Below are 14,172 nucleotides of genomic sequence, written 5' to 3'. Positions count from 1 at the left end.
TCTTTCGCTTGTATCCTGTTGCCCATGTGCTCTATAGTTACCAGAGTGTAAAACTGCTGGGTCTTAGAGTATAAGCATCTTTACCTTTACCTTAATGCCAAACTGTCCTCCAATCCAAAGTGGTTCTACCAATTTTATTCCCAGAGGGACTGTATTTCTGCTGCTTCTCACTTGGTATTGTCATCCATCATATTTTTCATCATCTGATGAAGTAGCTCATTGTAACTAAGTTTGCATTTTCTTGATCACTGTTGGGATGGAGCATCTTTTCATATGCTGGTCCATTTGGATTTCCCTTTTTTTAGTGCCTCTTCAGATGTTTTTGTCTTATAATTATTGGTTTGTGTTGTTTTTTTTTTTTTTTTTTTTTTTTAAAGATTTTTTTTTTTTTTTTTTATTTATTGATTTGACAGAGAGAGATCACAAGTAGACAGAGAGGCAGGCAGAGAGAGAGAGAGGGAAGCAGGCTCCCTGCCGAGCAGAGAGCCCGATGCGGGACTCGACCCCAGGACCCTGAGATCATGACCCGAGCCGAAGGCAGCGGCCTAACCCACTGAGCCACCCAGGCGCCCTGTTTTTTTTTTTTTTTTCCTTGATTTGTAGTTCTTTATTTTGGATCATAAGGGTTTTTTTTTTCCTTTTATTGTGGGTTATGTGTTGCAAATATCTGCTCATTTTGTGGTATTACACAATGGTATTTTTTCATTAAAAGTTCAGAATGTTAGTATATTCAAATTTATTAATGTTCTTTATAGTTAGTGTTTTATTCAAATATCCCAAGATAATAAAAATCTTTTACTATGATGTCTTCCAAAAGATTTATTGTTTTCCTTTTCACATTTAAGTTTGTAGCCATCTGTAATTGATTTTTCTTTTTTTTAATTTTTTTTTTTTAAGATTTTATTTATTTATTTGACAGAGAGAGATCACAAGTAGACGGAGAGGAAGGCAGAGAGAGAGAGAGAGGGAAGCAGGCTTCCTGCTGAGCAGAGAGCCCGATGCGGGACTCGATCCCAGGACCCTGAGATCATGACCCGAGCCGAAGGCAGCGGCTTAACCCACTGAGCCACCCAGGCGCCCCTGTAATTGATTTTTCTATTTGTAACTGTCTAGTAGGGGTGACAAATTTTGTTTTACTTTTTTTTTTCTTCATGGTATCATATCCAGTTGTTCCAGCACCATTCAGTGAGGGGAAAGAATTGTCTTTCCCCACACTGGTCTGCAGTGTCACCATTGTCAAAATCAAGTGCTCATGTTTGATGGGTTTGTTTCTGGACTCCGTTTGCTTTTTTTTTTTTTTTTTAATTAATTTATTTATTTATTTGACAGAGATCACAAGTGGGCAGAGAGGTAGGCAGAGGGGCGGGGGGACCAGGCTCCCTGCTGAGCAGAGAGCACAATGCGGGGCTTGATCCCAGAACCCTTTTAAAGATTTTAAGAATCTTTTAAAGATTTTATTTATTGATTTGACAGAGAGAGATCACAAGTAGACAGAGAGGCAGGCAGAGAGAGAGAGAGAGAGAGAGGGAAGCAGGCTCCCTGCTGAGCAGAGAGCCCGATGCGGGACTCGATCCCAGGACCCTGAGATCATGACCTGAGCCGAAGGCAGCGGCTTAACCCACTGAGCCACCCAGGCGCCCCCAATATAGTAATTCTTAACCTTCATTGTGCTCTGTACTCCATTTGGTAGCCTGGTGAAGCCCATGGATCCCTTCTCAAAATCATGTTTTTTTACTGAATAAAATGAAATACATTGGATTACAAAGGAAATTTACTTTTTTTTTTAAAGATTTTATTTATTTATCTGACAGAGATCACAAGTAGATGGAGAGGCAGGCAGAGAGAGAGAGAGGGAAGCAGGCTCCCTGCTGAGCAGAGAGCCCGATGCGGGACTCGATCCCAGGACCCTGAGATCATGACCTGAGCCGAAGGCAGCGGCTTAACCCACTGAGCCACCCAGGTGCCCCTAAAGGAAATTTACTTTATTGAAATACAGTTATCAAAAAAAATGTAGAAAGAATAATATGTTCTTCATTAATACACTAAGTAATTAGAAGTTCCAGCAGTAGGTCTAATTATTGTAACTTTGACATAGTGGTGAACATAAAAGATATTTTGAGGGGCGCCTGGGTGGCTCAGTGGGTTAAGCCGCTGCCTTCGGCTCAGGTCATGATCCCAGAGTCCTGGGATCAAGCCCCACATTGGGCTCTCTGCTCAGCAGGGAGCCTGCTTCCTCCTCTCTCTCTGCCTGCCTCTCTGCCTACTTGTGATTTCTCTCTGTCAAATAAATAAATAAAATCTTTAAAAAAAAAAAAAAAAAAAAAAGATATTTTGAGATTTGCAACAACTGTCATGTGATATTGAAAGTACTAGTGACAGTGGCAGATACTGCTGATACTACTGCTTGTTCCCTGTGTTCAGGACAGCAGAATGCTAAATGTCAACTTAGAGGTTGATGTAAATAATGTGGTTTTTACCCTCATTCATTGTTCATTGAATTTTGCCCATAGACCCATGTGAGGAATCTCTTCTTGAAAGCAGGGTAGAACTTCTGTTGTACATTGAGTGGATAGAGTATATTTCTGGTAGGGGTTGCTCCCAAGTGCCGGAATGTGGAGGACTTCACTGTGGGGTCTTAGTACCCACACAAGAAGATCTGGCTTTATCAGACATTTTATTCCATTTCTTTATTTTCTTTTTTGCCTGGGGCAAATTTCTCTTTGAATGTATTCTGGTAAGGGATGGGAAAGAGAGAATTTGTTACAATAGCTTTGTCTGTTTTTATTGTAGCATCTTAATCCATCCTAGTTTGTAGCCCCATTTCTCACACTCCAACTGAAGTCCAACATCCCAATTATAACTTGCTTTTTGTTTTTCAAAAACTTGCCAAGAATTTGTTAGACTTTTCTTAATTACTGGTGAATGTACTTCATGTGCTCCCCCACCTCCCCCTAATATTATGGAACTATTTTTACATTTCTGTACTTTTATTTCTGTGGAGTATCAGGAGGCCATACTATTCAATAAATTCTCCTGAATTAGAAATCTTTTCCTTAAAAAAAAAAAACAAAAAAAAAACTTTATTTAGTCTCCTTCATTAAAGGGAAAAAAGTTTAGTATATTTATATGTTTTCTAAATTATATAGAGAACAACAAATATCAAAGCAATGAGTTTAGGGCTGGCTGCATGAAGAAAAGTATTAAAGCAGTCATTTGTATTTTGTGTCTTCATTGCCATCTGAAAAGAATAATATCAATTAGTAATACTCTTGTCTAATGTACAATAGTTGATGATTGTCCTGGTTTTGTTTATGTTGCCATGTCATCTCACCTCTTCATTTATACAAATCAGACACGTTATCACCTCTTAAGGGGGTGTCTGCTTTGGTACGTATTTTGTGTGTAAGGGAGCACTTACTCATTTGGATCATTGTGATATTGTGATTCAGATGTACTGAATAGAATTTCATCTCTGTATTTGACTAAGCCAAACTTTGTGGGAGCTGTTGCATAATTGAGTGATTCTCCCTGTGCCCACTAAATAAAATCAAAGGCCAGAAACAGGGTAAACATAATAATCATCCCAGGAATTGGCCAACTTTTTCATAAAGGACCAGGTAGTGCATCTTGTTGACTTTGTGAGCTGTATTGACTCTGTCATGACTAAACAGGTATAGATAACAGGGACGTGAATGAGTGGGTGTGACTGTATTCCAGCAAAACTTTGGTTAGCAAAAACAGGAGGCCAGGCTGACATCTGCAAACCTCTGGCCAGATGTTATGTTTACAAGTTTGTTCTATGGTATTGGTTTTAAAATGTGCCCTTTTGGGGCACCTGGGTGGCTCAGTGGGTTAAGCCTCTGCCTTTAGCTAAGGTCATGGTCTCAGGGTCCTGGGATTGAGCCCCACATCGGGCTCTCTGCTCAGTGGGGAGTCTGCTTCCCCCTATCCCTCTGCCTGCCTCTCTGCCTACTTGTGCTTTCTCTCTCTCTGTCAAATAAATAATTAAAATCTTAAAAAAAAAAAAACAAAACTGGGGTGCCTGGATGGCTCAGTGGGTTAAAGCCTCTGCCTTCGGTTCAGGTCATGATCCCAGTGTCCTGGGATTGAGCCCCGCGTGGGGCTTTCTGCTCAGCGGGGAACCTGCTTCCTCCTCTCTCTCTCTGCCTGCGTCTCTACCAACTTGTGATCTCTGTCAGATAAATTAATAAAATCTTTAAAAAAAAAATCTTACAAAACAAAAAAAGTGCTCTTTCTTGAAAAATTGGAGACAGGGAACTTGGTGGCCTGATATTTTTGGATTGGTTAAAAGTCTTGTCTGGTATAATGAAGATGAGGTAGTAGTGTACATTGGGGCCATTGTCAAGTTAGGAAACTGTCTCCACTTGATTCTTCACACAGGGAGCAAATTCATTTCATAGGCCTATGATCAGTCTTCTGGTGTACAGCTCCTAGCTTTGAAGTTAACATCAAAAGTAAGCCATGAAATTGGACCACCTGGTATATTTTATAATAGCGATTCTTCTGGTTTGTTTTTTGTTTGTTTTGAGTCTGCTGCCTTCATCAGTTAAGTGGAAGTAGATAAGAGTCCAGGCTCCAGAGCACACTCTGGAGCAGGATCATTGGCCAGTTTAATGGTAGACATGTTATCTCTTCCTGACCTCAAAATAGGAGCCTTTTAGCACTTGGATGTTTCTTTATAAGCCTTTTAATTAAAGCGTGTCATACATACTAACTGTAATTAATTATACAACTTAATACCCTTGTGTCACCATGTGTAGACATGTATACCAATGTTTGGACATTCTTGTACACAGAATACTTTAAGTTGTCTGCTGTGATCATCTCAGGCTGACTCAGGGTCAGCTGCCATACCTGGCTTCCTGTTCCTGTGGACATCTGTGGTCTCTTCTGTTGCCTTGGGGTTGCTGCACCAACAGAGTTATAAAACTCTTTCTGAAAGTAAAGTTAACTTGATTACAGAGAACTGGGCAGTTCTTTGTTCCTTGTCATCCGTGTGAGCCACCAACGCTGAGTTACAGGAAAAATAATGGGCTTTGCTAGCAGTAATGTATTTTAGTATAGTGGATTTTCACTTGGGCCATTACAGTTTACGTACTCTTTTATGAAATGTCGAGTTATTGAATTAAACCATTTAAAAGCATAGTTGATGCAAAGGGAGAAATAAAATATGAAGTATAATACTGTAGTTCAGTCAAATAAATGATATTAAATAATTAAGATTTGGGGGTTTACTCTTTTAATTCCGTAAATCATTACTGAATTCAGAATCTTCCATCATATTTTTTTGGATGGATATGCCCTGTTGGTTTTTGGTTTGTTTTTAGTTCTGGAACATTTTAAAAATGTAAGAGTGGAAAGAATAGTATACGAACCCCTATATACCCATCACCCAACCTCAGCAATGATCAGTTCATGGCCAGTCTTTATTTCTTCTTTATAACCAGATTGTTTTGAATCATGCCAGCTTTTTAAAATTGGAAATTTAATTTTTACTTAGTTTAGGCACTTTGGGAACTCCACAATATCCCCGAAGAATTTGCAATATAGAAAATCAAGAAGTAAGGACTATGATGTGTATAGTGATAATGAGACCTGCAGTCAGGAATCAGAAGATAATTTTGCTAAAGAGCTTCAGCAGTATATACAAGCTAAAGAAATGGCAAATGCCGCGCAATCCTTACCATTTCCTGAAGAATCAATGAAGAAAGAGGGAGTGAAGGATATCCAGAAAGGTAAGGGTGAAGCTATTTTGTCATTTAAAGTTTATGTAGACAATCAGTCACAGTTGTCCATAAATGGACTGGGGTTTGGGGAGGGGGAGAGTTTCTCCAGCATTTTATCTTGAAGTAAGATCCTGCTTTCCTTAGGTCTTTACGCCAGATGTGAGCTTGCACGGCCTGAGATGCCCACTCCACCCCCCCAACCTGGCCATTCAGTGTACAAATGCAGAGTTTACAGGAAGGTTATCAAAGCCCATGACTGCTTTGAAAGGGAGAAGGCAAAATCCTTGGCCTCCGCATCTATGAAGGACAAGATGTACCTGTTTGTATTGCTCTCAGTTTAGAGAGGAATTGACTTAATGTCTGATACTGTGGTGTGTCAGACTATATATTCTTTTAGACTACTAAAATAAAATATATTCTTTTAGATTACTAAAATGAAATTTAGTCATATGTATGAGGACAAATGACAGCTACGGAAGACATTAATCCTCTGTTTTACTGCCTTTTTTTTTTTTTTTTTTTTTGATGCTCTTATTTTATTTTCTGACGTAATCTGTACACTCACTGTGGGGCTCAAACTCATAATCCCAGGATCGAGAGTTGCATGCTCTACTGACTGAGGCAGCCAGGCTCCCCTATGTTTGTATGTAGAAGGTTTTCAGTGAAAACCCTGACAGTAGTATATGAGGTAATTTTAAACATTTGAAGCTTTTGCTGCTAGAGTGCTATGGCAATTCCTACTTAGCTCCATAACACTCTTCAAAAGGATCTGGCTTATGGCAAGCAAGAGTCAGACGCTTAAGCAACTAAGCCACCCAGGTGCCCCTATAGAGTGTACCTTAGAGTAACCTGCTGTTGTGCCTTCATGTTCTCGTAAATTAAAATTAAACTTTTAACGCTTAGTGTCTAAGATTTATTTATTTTTTTTTAAAGATTTTATTTATTTATTTGACAGAGAGAGATCACAAGTAGATGGAGAGGCAGGCAGAGAGAGAGAGAGAGAGAGAGGGAAGCAGGCACCCTGCTGAGCAGAGAGCCCGATGCGGGACTCGATCCCAGGACCCTGAGATCATGACCTGAGCCGAAGGCAGCGGCTTAATCCACTGAGCCACCCAGGCGCCCCAGTGTCTAAGATTTAAACACATAAGATTAATTTTCTTGTTTTCAGCTGTTAAACAAAAAAATAAAAACCCAAAAGCTGTCCAGAAGAATGGTAAGCAGAAGAAAATGAAGCGAAAACGGGCTGGTATGGGCCAGAAAGGATCAAACGCTTCCTTGCAGAACAGAAGCTCACAGGAACAGGTCAGTACAAGAGTGCAGGCATGCAGGAGGACACTTACTTGCAGCAGAATTTTTAATCTTACACCACCGTGACGAGCCACAGAATGAGAGTTCTCTGATGGTGAAAAATCTCCTCACTGTCAGTGGGCTCTCCCATGTTCTTCGCTGTCACTGTCACAGCTGCCTTCCCTCTCGCTTACCCTGGGTTAAGCCTTAGTGTTGTCCCTGTTTACCTGAATACATGCATACGATTCCCTTGATTTTGGACTGTTGTACTGTCAATGACTGGAAAAACAGGGGAAGCAGGGAGAAGATAAAGAGCCCAAGGGAGCACTTCAAAAGTCACAGAGTCTTACAGAGTTTCTACTGTTGCGGTCCCTGTGGAAATGAAAAAGGAGTATTTCTGAGTGTTGACCTTATAAAACACCCCAACCCTGCTGGTATTTTGATTTTGTTCTTTAGAACTTCCTCTTCCTTGGTCTGCGGATGTATTCAGGATAGGACAATAAGGACTCTGCTTTTCTGAGGGCTTCTAAACTAACCTTTTTTCTTAGGCTTGGTCCAGAAGACAAGAGTTAGGGGTGGTAAAATAGATCAAATATAATAGAAAAACATATTTATATAAAAATCTTGCCTTGCTTCCATATTTTACAAATGAGGAATCTGAAGCCCTGAGGGTTCAGGTAACTGCTCAGAGTCACACAGGGCCAGGCCACAACTGGAACTTTATTTCCTGACGCCATCAGTATTCCCTGTGATTCTTTTGGTTTATATTGACTCAAATGATCATTCAGCAGACAGCTTTCCTACATGAGGAATGGATTATAAGCATGTATGTTAGAATTTAATAACATAGTCAGATAAAACCAAGGATTTACACTGACCCATCTTTATTAGACACAATTTTGATGGTGTTAAGTGGAAATTTGACTTTATTACAAAGCAGATCACCTAAATGTAGTTAGGTCCCTTCTTTGCCCATACTAAATTCGTAAAACTATTCAGAAATTTGGTATTACAAGAGCTATAAACTACACACAAGTTAACACACTAAAAATAGTTTATATTTCTGAAAAGCTAGAATGTATTATGAAATTCCCCTTTTGTTTTTATATAAAAGTCACCTTTTGTTTTTATATCTCTTTTGCCATCTTTGAGGTTTTATTTTTAGTAATGTTTTTTAACTTGAGCTGGTTATTATTCCCTCCTCTCACTCAGAGATCATCTCATTGGAATTAAAGAGCATGCTGCTTTTGGTTCACCTTACAGTTTCCAGTTTTGTCTCCATCATTAAGAGCCTTATTCCTAGACTTCGTTAAATTTTTTTATCTGATTTTTAAAAAAAGATTTTACTTATTTATTTGAGAGAATGAGAGAGAGAGAGAGGGTTAGGGGGAGAAGCAGACTCCCTGCTGAGCAGGGAGCCCAGTGCAGGACTCGATCCTGGGACTCCAGGATCATGACCTGAGCTGAAGGCAGTCACTTAACCAACTGAGCCACCCAGGCGCCCTTTTTTTAATCTGATTTTTAAAAATAAGGGCGGGGCACCTGGGTGGCTCAGTGGGTTAAGCCTCTGCCTTCAGCTCAGGTCATGGTCTCAGGGTCCTGGGATTGAGCCCCGCATTGGGGTCTCTGCTCAGGAGGGAGCCTGCTTCCCCCTTTCTCTCTGCCTGCCTCTCTGCCTACTTGTGATATCTCTCTCTCTTTCTGTCAAATAAATAAATAAAATCTTTAAAAAAAAAAATAAGGGCAAAGTATAATAAAATACTCAAATTGCACACACACTAATATTTAGTGCTGGAATGCTGTTATAATTGGCAGAATACTTATTTTTCAACTGATGTGTAAAAGTTCAAATCTTTCAAATAAAGGCTAATTTAGAAGAGTCACTTTGTAATGTTTTAAAGGTGGTTAAAATGATTTTGTGCAATGGAATAAAATATTTAAATTTCTATTTCTCACATTTAGTTCTTTGTTTTTGTTTTCAAAGGATGATAAACCTAAGGAGAAGCAGCCACGTGTGAGAATGAGTCAGGGATTCATCAACCAACATACAGTGGAACGCAAGGGGAAACAAATTTGTAAATATTTTCTTGAAAGGAAATGTATTAAGGTATAAAAAACTATGTAAGCAAAAATATACTAAAATGTGAAGTATAACAAAAATGTACTAAAGCCAACTCCCATTTCCATTGGGTAGTCTATAAGCATACCTGTACATTTTTATAACTTTCCTTCTGGAAAGTTCAACTAGAATACTTTATTGAAATATTCCTCTGTGTTTTAGAAAGATACTTTTTATTTTTTATTTTTTTTAAAGATTTTTATTTATTTATTTGACAGAGAGAGATCACAAGTAGGCAGAGAGGCAGGCAGAGAGAGAGAGAGGGAAGCAGGCTCCCTGCTGAGCAGAGAGCCCGATGCGGGGCTCAATCCCAGGACCCCGGGATCATGACCTGAGCTGAAGGCAGAGGCTTAACCCACTGAGCCACCCAGGCGCCCCGAAAGATACTTTTTAAAAAATGCTTTGGGTAAAAAATGTTTAGGTCTTAAGATTTTAAGCAGGGGGCGCCTGGGTGGCTCAGTGGGTTAAGCCGCTGCCTTCGGCTCAGGTCATGATCTCAGGGTCCTGGGATCGAGTCCCGCATCGGGTTCTCTGCTCGGCAGAGATCCTGCTTCCCTCTCTCTCTCTCTCTCTCTGCCTGCCTCTCCATCTGCTTGTGATCTCTCTCTGTCAAATAAATAAATAAAATCTTTAAAAAGATTTTAAGCAGGTATGTGTGGTATAGTTATAAGATAGCTCTTTACGAATTAGGCTGTAGTAAAAAAAAAAAAAGTTTTATACTTTAGTGTTTCTGAGACTTTCTGGAATCATTTGCTTATCTTAAGCTTAGTAATAATTGAATGACTTAACTTTGAGAATGTTAATGGCTTTTCCTTGTTCTGTTTTGGCCCAGGGAGACCAGTGTAAATTTGATCATGATGCCGAGATAGAGAAGAAAAAGGAAATGTGTAAATTTTATGTACAAGGATATTGTACCAGAGGTGAAAACTGCCTATATTTGCATAATATCCTTTATCACAAAATATAATAACTACTTTTTCTAAATATTTACATGAACATTTTATTTATTTATTTATTTAAAGATTTTATTTATTTATTTGACAGACAGAGATCACAAGTAGGCAGAGAGGCATGCAGAGAGAGAGGGGAGGAAGCAGGCTCCCCGCGGAGCAGAGAGCCCGATGCGGGGCTCAATCCCAGGACCCCAGGATCATGACCTGAGCCGAAGGCAGAGGCTTCAACCCACTGAGCCACCCAGGTGCCCCATGAACATTTTAAATACATGTAATTTTCAATGAAACCCATGTTTTAGCTATGGTAAAATTATGTTACTCAAGCCCAACTAGTATCAGAGTGGTTAATTGTGTAGGTTTTTTTTTTCCCCCAAAGAAAGAAAAGATGGATTCTTTAGCAATTCTCTCAAATCAAGGTCATTCACCTGGGTATAGTATAACAGCAGGTTCATGAGACCTATTCAGCCCCCAGAAAGACTGTCAGAATTTCTGCTGTGACATTAACTAATTGTATTTATATTCACGTAAGTTACTTTGTTGTTGTTGTTGTTTTTTAATGATTTTATTTTTAAGTAGTCTCTGCAACCAATGTGGGACTCAAATTTACAACTCTGCAATCAAGGGTTGCATGCTCTATGACTGAGCTTGCTAGGTGCCCTCATCTAAACTACTTAAAAAAAAGGAGGAGGAGGAATTACATAATTTGGGAGTACTTATTTTCTATATATTCTATACCAAATAGAGGTTAATTGTCCCTTAGTTTGGAAAATAACCCTAATTCTTTAGTGCAAATGGTACAGACATGTTGTGAAAACATGGAACGTAAACATTTTAGGGTAATAGCACTTTTGGGCACCACAAAAGTTGTTTTCCTTCAGTCATTCAATAGAAGGAATCTCAATTCTAACTTGAGCATTTTTTCCTAGAAAATAATATTGAAGTTGTTTAATTGATCCTATTTTAAACAAGCCTTATATCTGAAGGATTCAGATTTGTAAGCCCTATCATTGTTATTGACTTTAATTTCCCCACCCCAAAATAATGCTTTAAAGTATTTGAAATATACATCCTTTTCTTAAATCAGTGAAATATGCTGGTAGTTTATCGTGAAAATGGATATGAAGGAAAAGCATCCTGTGATAGCCATTAAACTTAATTTATATAGTTATTCTAAAATTAGATGTTTCATGTAATTCAGTTAGTCATCTACTGTCTCATATTTTAAATAGAGATTTTAGTGTTTCTACTATTAGGAAAGACCTTTATAGAGGGCAAAAATAGTAAATTAATAACAAAATATTTTAATTGGATTAAACATGTTCTCTTCCTTAACATTTGGATTACATGAATATCCTTGCAAGTTTTACCATACAGGAACAAAGTGTTATCAGGGTGAATATTGCAAGTTTTCACATTCTCCACTGACTCCTGAAACACAAGAATTGTTGGCCAAAGTAAGTACAATTTTAATTTTTGTTTTTCTTTTTTAAAGAGAATGTTTGAACTAAAGACTAACTTTGAACTAAGAATTTTGAAAATACACTCTTCTTTAAGGTTACCATATGGGGTGTATTAGGACTGACAGTCTTAGAATTTAATTCCATATAGAAAATTAATATTCATATATATATATTTTTTGTAGCTTAAAGGAAAATTTATACTTACTGCTGGTGAGAACATTCCAGTTTATACTTATACAAGCAATAAGTATAAATTGAATTTTCTTAAAACCTTCAATGTAGTTAGCAACCTTAGTAGCCAAGCTAACCGAAGGAAAACAAAATAAAGAGGAGAACTAGTACTCCTGTTACAATCTTAGAAGGAAAGCAAAGAATCACTGGATGGTAAATATTTTTAGAGTTACACATACTCAAGTAATTATTTCAGAAGTTTTCTTTACCAGGTGCCTGGGTTGCTCAGTCGGTTAATCATCTGCCTTCAGCTTGCCGTGATCCCACAGTCCTGGAATTGTTGGGCTCTCTGCTCAGTGTGGGAGCCTGCCACTTCTTTCTTTGCCCACCTCTCATGCTCTCTCTCTCTGTCTCTCTTTATCTCTCACTCATATACATAAAATCGTTAAAAAAATTTTTTTTCTTCAAATACTCTTTCAGGGCACCTGGGTGGCTCAGTGGGTTAAGCCTCTGCCTTTGGCTCAGGTCATGATCTCAGGTTCCTGGGATTGAGTCCCTCGTTGGGCTCTCTGCTCAGCAGGGAGCCTGCTTCCCCACCCACTCTCTCTCTGCCTGCCTCTCTGCCTACTTGTGATCTCTGTTTATCAAATAAATAAATAAATAAATAAAATCTTTAAACAAACTAAAAAACCTCTTTCAATGAGGAAAGATAACTGAAAAATAAGTCATTATATTCTTTCATTTCCTATATGTTAATTGGAATTAGTGTCTTCAAAATTAAATTGAAATATAGGGGAAAATAAAAGATTCTCCTAGAACCAAGCCATACCATCTTGTGGCAGAAAGTTCTCTTGAGGGGCGCCTGGGTGGCTCAGTGGGTTAAGCCGCTGCCTTCGGCTCAGGTCATGATCTCAGGGTCCTGGGATCGAGTCCCACATCGGGTTCTCTGCTCAGCAAGAAGCCTGCTTCCCTCTCTCTCTCTCTCTCTCTCTCTCTGCCTTCCTCTCCGTCTACTTGTGATCTCTCTCTGTCAAATAAATAAATAAATAAAATCTTTAAAAAAAAAAGAAAGAAAGTTCTCTTGAGTAATACAAATATTAGAAAATCAAATGTACTTATTTCTGGATATTTTTAAGTTGTAAAAATGAAGGCTTACCCTGGAATTAAAAGTCATACCAAATATTTTGTTGTTAGTATGAAATATATATGAAAAAAAGATAGATATAAAAGTTGTCTTTCAAAAAAAAAAAAGTTGTCTTTCAGGCCTCATTGTAAACATTAGGTGATTACTAAGATAAATAGTGCTGGACTCACTAGACAGTTCTAAGAGCATTATGATGTACCTGAATTAGACATTGATGCATAAAAATGATTGTGTGATTTTTTTTTTTTCCATACTAGGTTTTGGATACTGAAAAGAAGTCATCATGAAAATAAAAGGCATAAAAAAGGTAAAATTAGCTTTTAGCACATTTCCTTTTTATTCTCTGAAACATCTCTAGAAATTGGCTTGGAAACATAGGACTTTTCCATTTTCTAAAATAGAAATCTTTTTCTTTATCTTCCCCTGCTAACAAATTATAAAATATTTGCTACCTATGCATGAATATATATGTCCATGTCCTTGGGCCTACTTCCCTCTCTTGGTTTGTCACTATCTTTTGTAGTTTTATCCTCCTCTTTTGTTTCTTTGTAGATTTACCAAGTGTGTGTGATGCGTGAAATAGTGTATTTGGTTTTGTTTGTGTTTGGATTTTATTTAAATAGCTTGGATTTTATTTAAACAATAAGTATTCTATGTACTCATTTATATACTTATGTGACTTGCTATTTTCACTTACCATTACACTTCTTTTTTGGTGGGGGGTGGAGAGAGAAAGAGGGAGGGCAAACAAGGGAGCAGGGGAGAGGGGCAGAGGAAGAGGGAGAGAGAATCTCAAGCAGGCTCCATGCCTGACTTGGAGCCGGATGCAGGGCTTGATCTCATGACCCTGAGATCATGACCTGAGGTGAAATCAAGAGTCAGACGCAGAACCAGCTGAGCCACCTAGGTGCCCCTCAACATTATGTTTCTAGATTCATACATGTGGATACACATAGCTCTTATTCATTAATTTATACTTTCATATAGCATTTCATTCTATGAATGTGTTAAAATTTATTTGGTCATTCAACTACTGATGGATACTTAGGTTATTTTCAATTTTTTAAATATAAGGTATTGTTAAAAATAATTATATGTATGTCTTTTGATGTATTTATATGTGCGTTATCCTAGATATAAACCAAGGAAAATGTAAAATTTAAGATAATACCAATCTTTTCTAAAGTAGTTAGAACAGTTTATACTCCCACCAACTGTGTAAAAGAACTCCTGTGGCTCTATTACTTGCTGATACTTTTATTGTCAAGACTTCAGTTTAGTGGACATAAAA

The 14,172-nt window shown here is 38.1% G+C and overlaps 1 protein-coding gene across 1 annotated transcript in view; it reads left to right on the top strand.

Moving 5' to 3' along the window:
- Positions 1-14,172, top strand: part of ZC3H8 (zinc finger CCCH-type containing 8) — a 32,190-nt gene that overhangs the window by 7,645 nt on the left and 10,373 nt on the right. Inside the window, exons 3-8 of the mRNA XM_047746039.1 lie at positions 5,522-5,756; positions 6,916-7,049; positions 9,019-9,141; positions 9,986-10,097; positions 11,451-11,560; positions 13,139-13,188. Coding sequence (XP_047601995.1) covers positions 5,522-5,756; positions 6,916-7,049; positions 9,019-9,141; positions 9,986-10,097; positions 11,451-11,560; positions 13,139-13,168 — 744 coding nt within the window. The 3' untranslated portion in view covers positions 13,169-13,188. The remainder of the gene's footprint in view (positions 1-5,521; positions 5,757-6,915; positions 7,050-9,018; positions 9,142-9,985; positions 10,098-11,450; positions 11,561-13,138; positions 13,189-14,172) is intronic.

This window comes from Lutra lutra, chromosome 9, assembly GCF_902655055.1.
Source record: "Lutra lutra chromosome 9, mLutLut1.2, whole genome shotgun sequence".
Taxonomy (NCBI): Eukaryota; Metazoa; Chordata; class Mammalia; order Carnivora; family Mustelidae; genus Lutra; species Lutra lutra.
The sequence above is the reverse complement of the archived record's forward strand: the minus strand, read 5'-3'. Positions and strand labels throughout refer to the sequence as shown.